Source organism: Hydra vulgaris, chromosome 09, assembly GCF_038396675.1.
Source record: "Hydra vulgaris chromosome 09, alternate assembly HydraT2T_AEP".
In the NCBI taxonomy this organism is placed as follows: Eukaryota; Metazoa; Cnidaria; class Hydrozoa; order Anthoathecata; family Hydridae; genus Hydra; species Hydra vulgaris.
In genome coordinates, this window is record NC_088928.1 from 51,669,579 (window position 1) to 51,688,681 (window position 19,103).

Consider the following 19,103-nt stretch of genomic DNA (forward strand, 5'->3'; position numbering starts at 1 on the left):
TATCCAACCATATATAGTATTAAACTATAACCTTATTTTAAGACATTGAAAATTTCATTAAAAAAAACTATTTGCAATCGTTCACGTAGTTTTGTCCGCAGCTGTATATATATATGACAGATATAAGCGATCATTTCCTGATATTTATAAAAATAAAAAACCTTAAATCTACATCTGATTGTCAATCCAAAGTCATACATTTGAAAAAACGAAATCTAAAAATGAGTAACACTAATAAGTTAACAAGTAGACTAAAACAAGAAACGCGTAACAACGTATATTAATGTCAAGATTCTAATGAAGCTTACAACTCTTTTTTAAATACATTTTTGGAGTATTTTAACGAAAGCTGTTTACAAGAGAGTATACAAATTAAGTTAGCAATTGCTCATCCGTGGATGGATAAATCGTTATTAAAGTGCTCAAAAAAAAAAAGCAAAAACTGAAAAATAAAAAAACAATGATAATGAAAAAAATTTCGAAATTTATAAATATTTTTACCAAGATCTCATTAAAAATGCCAAAAAAAAAATTATAGTAATCAAATTAACAAATGTAAATTTGATAGCAAAAAAACGTGGTCCATTAATGTAACCCAGTGAAAAAGCGCACATGGGATACGCGTGGATTTTTTCCACATGTAACCCATGTGGGGATTATTATTTTGTCCCATGTGGGTTTCATATGGTAAATCCCATATGGGATACGCGTGGGTTTTTACCATATGTAACCCATATGGGTATTATTATTTTGTCCCATGTGGGTTTCATATGGTAAATCCCACATGGGTTTTATGTGGTAAATCCTACATGGGATATAGGTGGAACACGACATGTTATAGATCTTAAATGCCACATATTTTAATCCAAATGGTATAAAAGTAGTCAATATCAGACAAATGAAAGTCCGAATGCTTCTATGATAATTTTTAAAATTCTTTTAATTTAAAAATTACTTAAATAGTAATTTAAAATTAATCATCGAAGCTTTCAGAGAGGCTTAACTTAATCTGGTATTTGCTACTTTACCCCATTCGGTATTCAAAACGTGTAGCATTTTTGATCTTTTACATGTGATGTTTTCCACCTATAACCTATGTGGGATTAACCTTAAACTATTATGACGATTTTATAAAATTAAAAAACGTGTTGCAAAATGAATTTATTTAAAAATAAATGCTATTAATCAATACATCCGTTTTTTGTCAATTGAATTAATTAAATCGCTTCGGCTTGTATCATACCAAGGTTTTTAGTATCTTCTAACTTTCTTCAAACATTTTCTAAAAAAAAAGAGAGAGAGAGAGAGAGAGAGCAATTTTAATAAGGAACTTTATTAGTCGAGCAATTTTAATTATTAGCCAGTTTGAAGTCATTAATGACTACAATATTTCACAAATAATTATATCCTAATTTATTACTTACAATGACTAACGTTTATGCGTAATGAGCTTGAACCCATGAGGAGAATCCTGAAAAAAAGTGATCAATAAGGATAAGTAGTTAAACAAAAAAACAAAAACAAAAATGTAAAAACCTACTTTTTCAATGATGTAGACTTCTATAATAACAGGCCTTGACATCGCGCAAAATGCCGTACACAGCATTTTAAAGGCATTTTTAAGGCATTTTAATTATTAAAAAAACTTATCGTTAGTTTGACAATATTACTACCTTACAAAGTTAACGCCTTGAACCTTACATCAACATCAAGACGATAACAACGTTATCGTCTTGATGTTGGGCTATCTAATTTATAAACCACATCACATTTTAAATTTATAAACCACATCACATTTTAAAGATATCTAATTTATAAACCACATCACATTTTAAAGATTTATTAAAAAACCGCGAACACAAACTTTCGTCTAATGTTAAAAGATGAAAATGTAAACACAGTATTAGGAATTGGCCTTCAGTTTAACAACTTTGTTGCGCGATGTCAAGGCCTGTTAATATTCTGAAACTAATAAACAAACATCTAAATTTCTATAAATAAATTTATTCTTTGATCATTGCCTTCATATCCTATCTTATTTTCATATCATAATCTATTATGGAATTATTTATATAACATATCACAACAATATTATTAAATTTGTGATGTTCAAATATCATATGAACATTCTCTAACATGTTCATATGATATTTGAATATAGTTCTTGAGTATATTATCTGCAAACAATTGACTGATGCAAGTTCTAATGTTGTCAAAAACCAAGCATGCATGCATGGGACACTGCAGTGTCCCACAAAGATTGCAGGTTTGAAAGTCAAATTTTCTTTATTAAAAAAAAAAAAAAAAATAGGGGGGAGATAAGGAGGTTTCTGTAACTTTTTTTAGGCTCCAAAACTTTTAACTTTATATATAATAAGGTTCATAAAACTTAAGGGACTAACGAAGTACATTGAGGAACAAAAACAGGATATTTACAGAAACTTTTAAATTTTTAATCTGGAGTACCACAGTGTAATTGGGAATAAAGTCTCTGGGTCCAGTATTCAAAGTAATATGATCTAAAGTAATATATAAATTAAATAAAAATGCTTTAAAATGCATGCAGTTATACATATAACTCCTGATAGTTAACTATATGTATAACTAGTTATACATAAAATTTATTATATTAACTTATTTTTTAAGGTTATGCTTGAACAAATTAGAACCAATTAATTCAAATTCAAGATTTAGTTCAAGTTCAAGTTATTTGTTCATTGTTTTTTCACTATTTTATATTTATTTGTTCAAATTTGTTAACTAGTACTAATTCTTACTACAGTAAGAATATTTATCATTGTTGAACGTGATTTTATTAGTAACTTAATTTTACTTTCAACATATTTTGACACCACCCTTTACATTTTAAATGATGACAGCTTTACTTTTCTATTGATGTTAAATTTATTACGTTTCAATAACTCAGATTGAATTTTAACTGAATTATTGTAAGCTTTGTAAGGGTTTGTTGTATCTCAAATGGTGTTGTAAATAGAGTAAAAAAAAAAAAAAAAAAAAAAAAAAAAAAATATATATATATATATATATATATATATATATATATATATATATATATATATATATATATATATATATATATATATATATATATATATATATATATATATATATATAGTATTTAGGCTATGGGATCATCCATAAATGATGCCAGTAGATAGAGGGGCAGTGTGTGTTTAACAATAATTGACAATGGGGAGGGGATGTTGAGACCAAAATAATGTCAATTAAAAAATTGAATTAAAAAAAAAATGAAATATTTTATTTTAAAAAAAAGTAAAACAATTTATGCTAGCTATGAGCAGGTTTTAGAGGTATTTACACCAACAATGTGATCTAAAAACTTCTTGCTTTTGTTGCTTAAAACTGTAGAGGATCATAGGAAAAACAATTTAAATTCAGAAATTAGCTTGCTTATCTGAAAGAACAATTTATGTTTTTTTTTTTTTACTTTTAGTACTGTTGAGAATAAATGTATAATTGAACCAGAAAAAAATTGATGGTATATGCATTTTTTATATCATATTAACAATTCAGATATACCATCATAATACGATAACAAAAACTGACATCATTTTCAATGGAAGAGGGCAAAAAATTGACTGAGTTTGATAAAGGGTGAAGTTGTTCAACAAACCGGGTCATCATCTGACATCATTATGCATAGATGACCCTACGATTTAAGTAAAATAAGTAATCAATTTGTCATATTTCTCTTTAGAAAGTGTAAGAAAAAAGCATTGTTATGCTGAGAACCTACCTATTGAGCAAGCTTTGACCACCTATTTTATAAATTTGAGAGACAGAAGTGGAAGTGCGAATCACAAAAGAACTAATAACAATGCTCTAAATTGATTTTAACTTTGTAGACTAGCATTAATATAGTATTTAGTAATAATACATGATTTTTATAATTTGTATTTATTTCCATTAATTATCAGTTGTCAGTTTCCATTTTATAAAATGAATTAAAAAACTATTTATTTATAGTATAATAATAATACATAAATACTAGTTTCCTAATGCTATTATCATCACAATGTTAATGGTATTCGTTTTAAAGTGAAATTTTGTATCAATTTTATTGTTTTAATGTTATATTTATATATATATATATATATATATATATATATATATATATATATATATATATATATATATATGTATATATGTATATATGTATATATGTATATATGTATATATGTATATATGTATATATGTATATATGTATATATGTATATATGTATATATGTATATATGTATATATGTGTATATATATATATATATATATATATATATATATATATATATATATATATATATATATATATATATATATATATATTATTTTTACTTTATTTACAACACCATTTGATATACAACAAACCCCTACAAAGCTTACAATAATTCAGTTAAGATTCAATCTGAGTTATTGAAACGTAATAAATTTAACATCAATAACAACATAAAATCACGTTCAACAATGATAAACATTCTTACTGTAGTAAAATATAGTACTAACTGATAAATTTGAACAAATAAGTATAAAATTAACAAAAACAATGAATAAATAAGAACATTAACTTGAACTTTAACTAAATCTTGAATTTGAATTAATTGGTACTAATTTATTCAAGCATAACCTTAAAAAATAAGTTTTTATAACAAATTATATGTATAACTAGTTATACATATAGTTAACTATCAGGAGTTATATGTATAACTATATGCATTTTAAAGCATATTATTTTATTTAAACATTACTTAGATCATATTACTTTGAAAACTGGACCCAGAGGCTTTATTATCAATAACACTGTGGTACTCCAGATTAAAAATTGAAAAGTTTCTGTAAATATCCTGTTTTTGTTCCTCAATGTAGTTCGTAAGTCCCTTAAGTCTTAAGGACCTTATTACATCTAAAGTTAAAAGTTTTGGAGCATAAAAAAAGTTACAGAAACCCATCCTATTTTTTTCTTTTTTTAATAAAGAAAATTGGGAATTCTTTGACTTTCAAACCTGCATTTCTTTGTGGGACACTGCAGTGTCCCATGCATGCAAGATTGGTTTTTGACAACATTTCAACTTGCATCAGTTAATTGTTTGCAAATAATTTACTTAAGATCTATATTCAAATAACTATTATATTATCCTAATAATACGTCTATTTTCACAAATCTTAATCTTATTTCTATAAGGAAAGATAAAAATTATTTGTGGTACTTACATACTTGCTTGCCATTCTCTTTATTAATATAAAATATTTTCACACAATATAAACGTAACGCAATGCAATGTCGATTTAAAAAAATTTTTTTAGTTTTTTTTTTAGTTTCCAGCTTTCAAATTAATTCCCATGCAAATCCCACAGGAAACCCACGTGGGATTTCCCATGTGTGTAAATACCATATGGTTCCCACATGTAACCCATGTGGGATTACCCACATGGGTTTAAGGTGACAAATTTCCATACGGATACCACATGGGAAAATCCGTCCCACATAAATCCCATCAATCCCACACGGAACCCACGCGGAACCCATGTGGGATGCGGTTTTATTTTTCACTGGGAATAAAGGGAAGAGAAAAACTAAATTCACCTTCTCCACCTAAAGGAATTGTTTTTGAAAACAACAATATATTTTATCAAAAACTGATCTTGGATGAATTCCATAAACATTTTATAAGTATTGGTCCGAATCTTGTCAAAAAAAAAAATAATGCCAACAACTAAAACCCCCAAATAATGTTATCATGCATGATTACGAATTAGGCTATGATGAATTGAGGCAGCTTTTACTTCTTAAAAAAAAATGGCACCAGGACTTGATGAGATACCTAGTGATATAGTTATTGCAAACAGACACAGTCTTAATAGACCTCTCCCAGTGGGCATGCGCCGCCCGGGAGACGTATGCATGAGGTCTTACGGATGTCCGTTATTGAAGTAGTAAATCAAATAACCAATGGATTTGAAAATAATAAGTTTACTTTAGAAGTATTTCTTGATTTATCAAAAGCATTTGATACAGTGGATTATTGCATTCTCTAAGATAAATTAAGACATTAGGGAAAACTTTTTACTGGATTAAAAGCTTACCAACAGAAAACAATATGTCCATAACCCAGTGGGAAAAAAGACGTCTTTAAAAGTCTTATTTACGATGTTATTAAGACGTCTTTTTTTAGTCGATTATGCAAATCTAAAAGACATACTTTTTTGACATCAAAAAGACGTCTTTTTTGTCTTTATATTATCATGAAAAGACATAAAAATGCGATTTTAAGACGTCTTTGTTAATCGATTATGCATTTCTACCAAAGTTTTTTTTCTCGGCGTTGGAAAGACTTTTTTGTCATACTTATAAGTATAATATAGTATCTTATATACTATAGTATTCCTGTTTTTCATATATAAAAAGCTGTTTTCATTAAATGAAAATGATAACAGCTTTTCAAACAAAGTATGACAAAAATTTCTTGCGATTAGGGATGGCAAAAATCCCGGAAATTTTCAATCCTGGGATTTCGGGATTGAAAAAGTTGTCCCCGGGAAATCCCGGTATATCCTGGGATTGAATAAAAAAAACGCAATTGTAGAAAGAGAAGCATAAGAAGAACTAACGTTTTAAGTAGGTATCAAATACTTAAAAGTGATTAATTTAACTATGATATAGATAAAGTACTTCATTCATTAATGAACCTAAGTAATTTAAATTATAAAGCAATACTTTAAAATGATAACACTATAAATAAAAATAATAACTAAAAATAATATGAATATGCATGAATATACATGAGTTATATTTATTTTTGAAAGTACTACCCTAAAAAATCAAAATGTCAATCATTTCATCGCTTAATCATAATTGATTTTTTGAACATAAAAACTGAGAATGCTGTTTCGGAATTCATACTTGTTGGCCGTATAGACAATATATAATCATATTTTTTTAAAGGTGATCTAATCATAAGCTACTACTTTCAAATAACAGTATTCCTTTTTGAATTTTATAAGTTATTTTTTACCCTTATATTTTGTGTTCGTATTGCGGCCAATCTTATTTCCATCACTTCATTTAATTTGTTCATTTTAATTATTTTGACATTATTCTACTCAAGTCTACTGCTGTTGTTATAATTGCCGAGTATTAACACTATATCAGGTTTATCATAATTTTTTTTATTTTTGGTACTTGTATTTGTTAGAAAAACTTCTGGAATTTTTTATAAAGTAACCTGGATATACTAAGCTCCTTAACGGTGTTCTCTACTCTTAAATTCGGTGACTTAAAGCATTATACAATTGTTTTCCGATTTCAGATTGTTGTTCATTTATTTTTGTCAACATAAACTTTTATGCATTGTCAGAAGAAATTAAAATTGCGTCTTGTCGACAATGTGCCTCAGTTGCTTTATTGAGAGTAAAAGTACTACTAAATCAGATATCATTCTACATTCTTTCTCGTTCATCTTAATTGAACCATTGATGTTGGGATCCGATTCTAAATCTAGAAGTGCCTTTTTAGCACAATAATTTTTTTAATTTTAAGTTCTCATTTAAGCTGCTACATCGGATTTTGCAATCCATGATTAAATGGATAATCTTTCTAAACTCAATTTTTAAGTACTTTTGTAAATAATTTTTTTTTCTGTTTGGAAATCTTTTAAACATCTTTACAATTTTCCTGACGTTTTTGTTATAATCAATAGTTTGGTGCCTAATTTTAAGTTCAGATGTTTCATTAATTAACAATGAATCACTTGAATCTCGAATATAATCTTTCAATTCAAACACAATTTCTACTTAAAATAACGATAACTAAAGTTTATTTAACAAATAATTATGTATTTGGATAACTTCATTAGTTGAATAGACGCTAAGTAAACTTTTGTAGTTTAATAAACCTTCTATATTTTGATATTTTCATTAATTAAACTTTTGTAAATCACGCACATATTTGTATTTAAATTGAGCGGACATAAAAATGAAATTAATGTGGTACAACACCAAAAAAACTAGGAAACTGAAATTTTTTTTGAGTTTTTCAATTTTGCATAAAATATGTGTCAAATTAATCAAAGAACGTTTAGCCAAAGTTTCAGAGCTAAATAATTTATCTTTCTTTAGATATGAGTATTTTATTAGAACACTATGTATCTTTTTTTCCTTAGCAACGGAGATACTAAATATTTAACATGGTTGTTAGGGCATTTTCTCACTAAAAATAAGCTCAATTTTACTGGAGTCTTCAAGCTTTGTAAGCTTGATGTCACTTCTATGTTTTCCTAATTGAAATTCAATTAAAAGTCATTTTTCTTAACCACTAAACACGTTTTGTAACAGTTAACAGATTTGAAAGATTTGGAGTGTTGTTGTTTGTTAACCCTTTGGATTTATATTATATATATATATATATATATATATATATATATATATATATATATATATATATATATATATATATATATATATATATAGATATATATATATATATATATATATATATATATATATATATATATATATATATATATATATATATGTATATATATATATATATATATATATATATATATATATATTATATATATATATATATTATATATATATTTAAATTAAATAAAAGAAATGCCAAATAAACAAAATAGTACTAGAAAGAAGAGCAGAAAATGGAATGGGTTTAAACCATCTGATATTCTCAAATCAAAACCTGCAGGTCAGGAGATTTCTTGTGTTAGCTCAAGAAACTTAGATGTATTGTTCAGCTCGGATAAGTGTGAATCTGACGACTATTTTATACTTATTAACTTTTTATTGTTAAAGAAATTAATTGCACACACTGTTTGCGCCAATTGCTTTATTGGAAATTTGTTAATCAAAGATAACGTTGGTTCTCGCATGGGCTTTTGTCATTTACTTGAGATGAAGTGTACAAAGTGTAACTTTTCTAAAAATTTTAGAACTTCACCAAAGTCAAAGAATTCTTTAAACACAAATGACTTTCCTATTGATACTGTTAAAAAAGAACTTTCATCTCTAGAATCACCATATGAGATCAACCTGCGAGCTGTCATCGGATTGCAAGAAATAGGTGCTAGTCATGAGTTAATTAAATTAATGGTGCTTTCCGTGCTTCCCAAATGCAACATACTATATATACATATATATATATATATATATATATATATATATATATATATATATATATATATATATATATATATATATATATATATATATATATATATATATATATATATATAGATTTATATATATATATATATATATATAAATTTTTATATATATATTTGTAAATATATAATCCCAAAGAGGTTGTCTAAAAGTTTTTTTGTACTTTGTTGACAAAAAGTAAAATTTAAAACGCAAGACTGGAATTTTCTTTTTTATTACTTGATAGACTGCCTGCCCCAACCAAACCCTCAGTCGATCTAGCAGCTCTCCCTTGTGAGTCAGGCTATTTGTCAGTCGATGTAGCAGCACTCCATTGCAAATCAGGCTATAAGATAGTCAATCTAACAACACTCCGTGCATGATTTACAGTAAAAATAAATAAAAATAAAAACATTTTATCAAAAAAATAAAAATAAAAACATTGTTCATATTATTAAAAACAATCAGAATATTTTAAAAACATTCAGAATGTTTTTAAATCATTCTGGTCAATTAAATTTGCGCTTTTTTAAAAAACGAATAATTTGTAATTAAACTTATTTTTTAACTTTCTGACAACACGCAAATGTTGGACAAAAGTCAAAAGTAATTAAAGGTGACGTATTTGTTGGCATAAGAATCATTTTTTTCCTTCCGTACTCCCAAATGCAACAATCTCTCTCTCTCTCTCTCTCTCTCTCTCTCTTTTTTGCTTAAGTTTGCTTAAATTTGCTTAAGCACATCCTTTGTTTTCAATATATACATTAGCTGGTACTCTTAACTTAAAAAAAGCTGCTCATAAGTTTAGCATGCTGATTCTCTTTAAAGCTTTTATCTTTTATTGCTAAAAAAAATTGCAAAATAGTAAATTAAACTCTCCTTTTTAATATAATATTAAAACTGTATTTAAAGTAATATTTTGTATATAAAAATTTTGCTATGATATAGTGATTTTGAATGTTTGTTTTAAATTCATTCATACTTCTTGTTTAGTTTTTGTATAAAAATTTGCCATGGGAAAAAAAGCAATTAGTCAAGAAATCAAACAGCGTATTATTGGCCTTAATATGGGAGGTTACTCTAAAAACCTCGAAATTTAAAGCGTGTTTCACCTTCATGTGTAACTAGAACTATTGCCAAATTTAACGAAACTGGTAGTACTGCTGACAAAAAGCGCTCTGGGCGACCAAGAATAACAAGTACAACTGATGACAATTCTATTTATAGAATCGCCAGAAAAAATCCTAAATACTCAGCAAAACAGATTGCACAAGAAATAAACCTGGCATTAAAAACCAAATATCAAGAGAAACCGTTAATAGAAAACTAATAGACCATAAACTTTGTTGCTGTTGCTGCCAAAAACCATTATTAAAATCATCAGACCGTTTAAAACAAATTAAATTTTGTAAAACACTTTTAAAAATGGGTGACTATGAATTGTTTTTAGCGATGAATCAAACTAGAAGAATTGTTTTTAGCGATGAATCAAACTACACCATCCTAAATCGTCAGAATAAAGTAATTGTCCTTAGGCACCACAACAAAAAGTATAATTGTTGCTTTATAGTACCAAGGCTACAAGGTGGAAGTGGCTCAGTTGGTATATGGGATCGCATCACATATGATGGCCCAGGTATACACATGTTATACAATGGTCAAATGGATCAACATAGATAATATTGACACTCTTGAAAACTATTTAATGCCTACCAAAGACATTTTTTTTGGTAACGAACCTGGGTGGATGTTTCAACAAGATGACTCTCCATGCCATAAAGCAAAATCTGTAACAGGATGGTTTGAACAAAACAATATCAAAATACTTCAGTGGCCAGCTAGATCACCTGATCTAAATCCAATTGAAATTGTTTGGGCTGTGCTAGACCAAAAACTTACAAAAGAACCAGTAATTTCAGATAATGATCTAAGAGAAAATTTAAAATCATCATTTAACGGTTTAACAGTTGAATATTGTCATAAACTTTTTGATTCTATAAGAAGAAGATGTGCATTATGAATAAAAAATAGAGGTGGTCACAAACCTTATTGAGGTTTGGCCTAAAAACCATTTAAAAACTAAGAATGCTAAACTTATGAGCAGCTTTTTTTTTCTTATTTTATATATGATTAACTTTTGACAAAAAAATAACAGTGTTATTTCATTGTTTTTTGTTTTTTTTTATATTCCTTATATTCTAAAAAATAAATTTTGCATTTAAAATAATGAAAAACTAATTTTAACTTCAACTTTTTAGGTTTTTTTTTAAAAAAAGTAAATTTAATTTGGCTGCGTGCTAAACTTTTGAGCAGCACTGTGTATATATATATATACATATATATATATACATATATAAATATATATATATATATATATATATATATATATATATATATATATATATATATATATATATATACATATATATACATATATATACATATATATGTATATACATATATTTACATACCGTATCATCCCAGATAAAAGCACTGGGCTTATAATTCATTATTAAGCCTTTTTTAGACTGATAATCGGGTGAAAATATATCCGGGTGTATAACAATTTGTGTCAAAATATATTAACAAGTTTTTATATTTTTCGGGTATACATGCAGTGGCGTACCTAGGGTAAATAGCGCCTGGGGCAAACATCGATATCTCGCCCCTCCTCCCCCACATAAAGTTCTTAATTACACATTTTTAATAAATGATGACACAAACTTTTAATAAAACTTTATTATTCATTATAAATAAACAATTTGTTTATTTTTATTATTTCATTTATTTAACACCCAATGTAATTTACAAGGTAAAAAAGAAAAATAAGAAAGTTATTTCTCGTGATTTTCACTTAAGAATTTTTTCTTCCAGAATTTGTTTAAAAATTCCTCTTTGCTCTTTCGCATTCCAGCACTCTATTGCATGTTTCAAAGTTTGTTCAACTTCGGAGGGAATTTCACTTTTAGAAAGTGCTATTTTTATCTTCTTTTTATTTTGAATTAAGTTTTGAAAATTTAGCATCCGAAAACGGCATAGGTCCTGAATATCGCCAACAAACGAATGTTTAAATAAGGGGTGTTTCAGTTGTGAAAAGATAATGTCTGCGATAAGATATCTGATGAAAAGATAATGTTATGTAACATATATTACAAATTTATTTTTCTAGCTTTAATTGCTGCAAATTTCTTAATAACATTGTCAAAATTAATTTCTTCGGTATTTTCTCGCTTTAAGCTTAGTAAAGCGAGATCACAGAGACGGCTTTGGTCCATCGAAGTTCTCAAGTAAGAGTTAATCAGTCTAATTTTACTGAATGTTCTTTCACAACTAGCTACAGACACAGCTATTGTTAGCAATATTTGCAATGCTATACGCATATTAGGGAAAACATTTTCGTCTCCATATTCAACTATAAACATAAGTAGTTGCTCGGGACTTGATACTTTTTCCTTACAGCTAGTAAGCAGCATTCTACAGTCCAAAATTTCTTCGTACAGTTCTCGTCCATCCACATCAGAACTGTAGACTTTGCCAAATTTTTTACATTGATCTTTTAAGTATTTGATTTCCGTATTGAAGCACAACTCTTCCATATCAAGAAGAAATCCAAATTTTTCATCAATTTCCATTAATCGAACGCTTCTTGTTTTCAATTCATTAAAAAGACGGTCAACAGTTCCTTTTATTACCCTTTCCATTTCTTCTTTTGCTGTTAACCCAACATCTCTAGACATTTCGCCATCCATTCTTTTTTTTTCTTCTTTGACGTCTTGCAAATTCAACACCCCATTCATTGCAAATTTAAACTCCTTCTTTTATTGAGTCATTAACTAAGACTTCTCTCTTACTTTGGAAATAATCTTGGAGCGATTTCAAATCTAAAGCTGCATTATGAAAGTTCATTTGACGCGCTTTCATCTACTATAAAGTTCTGAAGAACTTCCACTATTTCATCAATGTAGGTGTGCACAGGTTTTACTGATTCTGTTTTGGCGCTCCACCTGGTATCGGAATCGGACTTCAAAGTAATAGGCACAGCATCTTTAAGTTTTTGCCATCGCTGAGTTAATCTTACATGATCATTGTTGAGTTGATCATGTACGCCTACCAAATTAAGACTATGATTGTCACAATTGACAAATATGGCAAGGTTGTTTTTTTTCTTTATTCTTTGATGCACACCACTCTTGTGGCCAGCCATAACAGCAGCATTGTCATAGCATTCTGACCTGCAATTTTCTACATTCATATCGTCTTTTTCTAATTGATCCGATATTGTTTGGGCTAAGCTAGCTGCATCCTTATCACTGAGTTGGATAAAGTCATGGAAAGATTCTTTTATATACACTGTTTTTTTCTCGAAATTGATCTTGACATAACTAACTACCTCAGACATTTGTTCGCGATGGGCTAAATCTGGAGTTGAGTCAAACATTAGCCTATAATACTTTGCTTTATGTATCTTTTCAAGCAAGTTAGCACGAACAGTGGATGCTATGATGTAAACCAAGTAAATTTCCTGAGTTAGCATTTGATTGAAGTGATTCTCGTTGTCCTCGCAAAGCTAAATTTTGCATTGCAAGGTATTTGATGCAGTGCAACAGCCTTTTTAAAATATCACACCACTTTTGATTTTCTCTTTGAATTTGTTGTTGAATTTCTGCATCAACTATTCCTCTATTGTAAAAAAATTTCTTTCCAATTCTTTCCATTGGGTAAAGCATTGTCGGTGGTTTTTTGAACTTTCATGTACATTGATTCTCTCAGGTGCTTTCCAATGATTAAATCCGCTTTCTTGTTCCAAACTAGATTGGTTTTCGCATTTTAAAAAAAGAAGACAGCAAAAACAAAAGGTAGATTTTTTGGAAGGCGAGTAAACCAACCATGAACGCATCACTTGCTCACCGTGACCATTTCCTAACTTTTAAAGAACCAAGTTTTGTTCATAGAACAATTGAGGTATTCCATGAGAAAGTGGGACAGGCACGTAACCCACCATCTCAGATTTTCTTCATACTTTGTAAAAATGGTCACCTATATAACATAGACTACCTTGCAAAATTTTAGCACTAGTATTGAATAGGTTTTGGAGATATTGTTATTTTAAAATCAGCAGTTTTTAGCAATTTTTTTATGTTTGGCGGTCATTTTGATTTTACTATAGTTTTTGTTTTACAAGTTACTGTTCAACTAAACATGTAATTAAGCTGAAAATTAGCACCAGTATAGCTTTTAGGACGAGGAATCAGAATATGACATTTGTTTTTAATGAAAATATTAAAAACTATATCAAAATTGGGATTGTACTTCACCTACAGATATTTTTGAAATTTTAACAAAGACGGAAAGGAGGTCTGGTAAACATGGTAGGATTAATTTTTTGTAATTTTTTTTTGTTTTTATTAAAATAGATATTTTAATGAGTGTTTTCATGCAAAATTTAGAGGTGGGTATTTTGAAATTTTTTGTAAAAATATATAAGTAATATGTGAAAAAATGAGCTTGATAGGTCAGTGTTCATAATTTTTTTAAAATAATTGACATTGACAATTTCCATTAGTCATCAAGACTTAGTATTGTTCTGATATTCTACCAGCTGTTGTTTCTTCACTGTACCTAATCATTAAATTAAAAAAAATATATAAAATAAAAGTAAAAAAATAAATAAATACATATTATCATATCTAAAAATACTAATGATAAAAGTTTTTTCCATTTTTAATAAGTGTATATGTCTGTGTATTTTGCGTTTATTTATAGCTAAATAAAAAATTGAAAAAAATAAAATGAACAAGATTTTGTGTACAGTTGGTATTTTATCAAATGATCAATGTCATAAAATGGTGCACACGAAATCAATTGGATTGAAAGATTTATCAAGCTATTCAGAGAGAAATAGAAAATTATTATTATGGAGATCAATATATAACGTTAATGTTAAAATCTGTTTACATCATGAGCAAAATTTTACTTAATGGCTTGCAAACTCCCAGAAAATTTGCATAGACCCATTTAAAAGGCATGAAACTAATACAAAAGGTAAATTTATATGTTTTTAACTCCTTGTGCTGTCTTTTTTACAAAAAATACTTTTAGTACTCTTTCAATTAGCTTAAAAAACATTAATTTTTTCATTTTATTTCTAACATTATTGTATTATCTAAATTATTATTCCCTAATTTTGGCAAATTTTATTCATTAATAATATATTTATAGGTGGTTTGCGAGAAATTGATATTCAACTAGCAAAAAATATGTGTTCAATTGGTATCGAAACAACACCTGGTTTTAAAATGTGTCCTTTGTGTTGAAAAGAAGTTGTAAAAAAAATAGATGATTGGTCTACTTTACAGGACCACAATAGTGAAGATGATTTACTGGAACAAACATTTTTTGATGAAGATATAGAAAATGCACAAGAAAAAGAATTTATAAACATCAGTTTTGATAAATTAGACGTATCACCAGTAAAATTTCATGGGGTTCCGCAACATGCTAAAATTTCTCTAGGGAAAAGAAAATTAATGCAAGCTACTGATGTTATGTCAAAAAAGCTATCAGTTATCCTCAATGTTAACGTAACAGACCTGAAAAAGGATGTTACTGAGGAGCCCAATGTTGAACATCAAAAGAAAGCTGAAGATCTAGATAAATTAATACTTTCAATGCAAGAAAAGCTAAAAACAGCAAATAGAAGAGAAAAGATTCAGATTTTAACATTGGTTCCAGATTCGTGGTCTTTAAGGAAAGCATCTGAAGTATTTAATATATCAAAGTCAACCATAACTAAAGCAAGAAAACTTAAATTTGCAAAAGGAATATTAACACTTCCAGAAAAAACTAACATTGTTAGAATTGAATTAAATATCATTGATAAGGTGGAAAGCTTCTATTTTAATGATCAGTTTAGTCGGCAGTTGCCAGGTGTAAAAGATTTTGTAAGCGTATCCAAAAATAAACATGTATTGAAGCCATTACTTCTTTGCAATTTAAAGGAATTATTTATCGAATTCAAACTAGAGCACCCTCAATCCAAAATAGGATTTTCTAAATTTGCTCAGTTAAAGCCAAAATGGTGAATTTATGCTGGTCAAAAAGGAACCCATGCTGTTTGTATATGTGTAATACACCAAACCTAAAGCTTATGCTTAGCGCAGTTAAATTGGAGAAGAATTACCAAGAACTTATTGAGAAGATTGTTTGTAGCAGAGAGTCAAGGGAATGCATGGTCTATAGATGTAATTGTTGCCCTGGAATTCAAAATATTATAAATTATATAACTTCAAATCTATTGCAAAATGAAGGATAATTTGAAGAGAATGACAAAGTGGATGAAGATGAAATAATCGAATACAAACAGTGGAGTACAACAGATAGAGCAGAGCTTTTATGTTACACATCTACAATAAGCGAATTCATTGAAAGTCTTAGTGAAAAACTTGATAGCATAACATCTCACTCTTATATTGCTAAAGCACAAAGTAAATATTTAAATACATTAAAATCATCTATACCCATAAATGAAATTATTATTTTGGTTGATTTCGCAGAAAACTTTAAATTTGTCATACAAGACGAAATCCAGAGTTACCACTGGAACCAACAGCAATGCACACTACATCCTGTAGTTATTTATAACAAAAACGATGAGGGCGCTACTAAAAGTCAACCAACTTCTTTATGTTTTATATCTGATGACTTAACACATGATGTTGGATTTATTTATTGTATAGTAAAAAGAACTGTCCAATTTGTACAAGAAATATTTCCCAATACCACAAAAATCCACTATTTCTCTGATGGTTGTGCTGGCCAATACAAAAATTGCAAACATTTTTTAAATTTATGCCATCAAGTTGAAGATTTTGGGATGCAATGTGAATGGAATTTCTTTGAAACATCACATGGAAAGTCGCCATGTGATGGCATTGGTGGAACAGTTAAAAGACTTGTTTCATGTGTTAGTCTTCAATGTCCAATTAACTTACAAATTCAGAACGCTGAAGAAATGTTCAATTTTTCAAAAGATAACATATTTGGCATCCACTTCTTTTTTTTAAAAGGCGAAGATATTTTATCAGTCCGTAAATCGTTGGCTCTCCGATTGAATAATGCAAAGACTTTACCTGGTACAAGAAGTTTCCACCAATTTATTCCGCAGGATGCATTAAGCATAAATGTCAAAAGAGTCTCTGAGCAGGAGGAATTTAATCTAACATTCAACCTTACAGGCTCAAATCAATATCTTCAAGAAATCATTGCAGGAAAATATTATATCTGCAAATATGATATGTTTAACTGGGTTGGTTTAGTATTTGAAGTTGATGAAAGAAATGAAGACGCCCTTGTAAAATTCTTGCATCTTCATTTACCTAACACTTCATTTTACTGGCCAAGTAGAGATGATTGTTGTTGGGTTCCTAAGCCTCATATTATAATTATGATAAAAAAACCATTCTCTTCAAGAACAGGGCACATATACCAGATAGACACAGATGATTTTCCCAAAATCCAATCTTTAAATTAACTCAATCATATAACACCATTTTTCTTTTATAAGCAATTTTCGAATTATTCAGGCGCAAGTTCTGGTTTTTTATTGACTAGTTTTTTATTTAAAACATGTATTTGTTTGATTATTTTGACTCAATAAATGTAGTATACATTTATTATGAATTTTTTATTTTAACTATTATTAATGGTTTTTTTTTCTTATAATTGACATTTTCAAAATAAGCAACTTCTTAATAAGTAACATAAATATGTACTTTTTCATTATAATTTGTTTAATTATTTATAAAAATCCTCACAAAACCCACCTCTCAATTTCGTACCAAAAAACTCTTTAATATATCTATTTTAATAAAAACATAAAAAAACTCTCAAAAAATTATTGCTACCATGGTTACCAGACCTCCTTTCTGCCTTCGTTAAAATTTCAAAAATAGCTCTAGGTGAAGTAGAATTCCAATATTGATAAACTTCTAACTGTTTTCATTAAAAACAAATATCATATTCTGATTCCTCATCTTTAAAACTATGCTGGTGCTAATTTTCAGCCTAATCACATGAATAGTTGAACTGTAACTTGTAAAACAAAAACTATAATAAAATTAAAATGGCCGCCGAACAAAAAAAACTGCTAAAAATAGCTGATTTTAATGTAACAATATCTCCAAAACCTATTCGATATCAGTGCTAAAATTTTGCAAGGTAGTCTATGTTATATAGGTGACCATTTTTACAAAGTATGAAAGGAATCTGAGATGGTGGGTTACAAACCTTAAATAGTTGTCACACTTTCTCATGGAATACCTCAATTGTTAGTCGGCAGAAAAGGACCTTTTCTGACGTTTTGGAAATGTTTAAAACCATGTTTAATAATTTCACTAAACATAAGAAATCCGATGTTGTGTTCTACAATAGTTTTAGGTATAGGATATTTAATAACTTGGACATTTTTCGGATATCAAGTCTTTATCTTCAACGTCATCAATCTTCATTTCTTTGTCAAACTCAGGCCCAACTTCTGTTTCTTCAGAAGTAGCAAGGATTTTGGAATTATAACTAAAACTCTCTGCATTGCCATCAATAGATGTCGCAAATAATTCTTACTTGCTTGAACTTGACCCATTATCTTCTAATTCTTGAGGCCTTGCGCTTGCAGAATTTTCTGGATTATCTGAAAAATTTTTGAAAAAACATCTTGAAAACTTTGCTGCTTTTTTCTTTTTTCTCTAATGAACGTCATTTTCGACCTGCAGCCCCACTTTCCTTCTTTTTCTCAAAAGAACGATTTATGGTTCTCAGCTAATCATTTTTAAAATTATTAAGAATTTGCTATATATAATTGACAAAAGCAATATATTTTTTAATTACCTTAATATATTTCAACAAAATATTTTAG

At 28.1% G+C, this 19,103-nt stretch overlaps 1 protein-coding gene and 1 long non-coding RNA gene across 2 annotated transcripts; both read right to left on the minus strand.

The window, feature by feature from the left end:
* Positions 1 to 1,146: 1,146 nt before the first annotated feature.
* LOC136084855 (uncharacterized) lies at positions 1,147 to 5,585 on the minus strand. The gene is made up of 3 exons (XR_010640907.1): positions 5,246 to 5,585; positions 1,425 to 1,471; positions 1,147 to 1,282 (listed from the first exon to the last, which is right to left on the minus strand). It is a non-coding gene; the product is annotated as an uncharacterized LOC136084855 (long non-coding RNA).
* A 6,757-nt stretch (positions 5,586 to 12,342) lies between these two features.
* LOC136085562 (uncharacterized) lies at positions 12,343 to 12,990 on the minus strand. The gene has a single exon (XM_065806882.1). The coding sequence runs from the start codon at positions 12,988 to 12,990 to the stop codon at positions 12,343 to 12,345; it is 648 nt and encodes a 215-aa protein (XP_065662954.1).
* Positions 12,991 to 19,103: the final 6,113 nt, after the last annotated feature.

Bases quoted from the DNA above. Each gene is read 5' to 3' on its own strand.
- LOC136085562 (XM_065806882.1), bottom strand. From the start codon at position 12,990: ATGAATGGGGTGTTGAATTTGCAAGACGTCAAAGAAGAAAAAAAAAGA.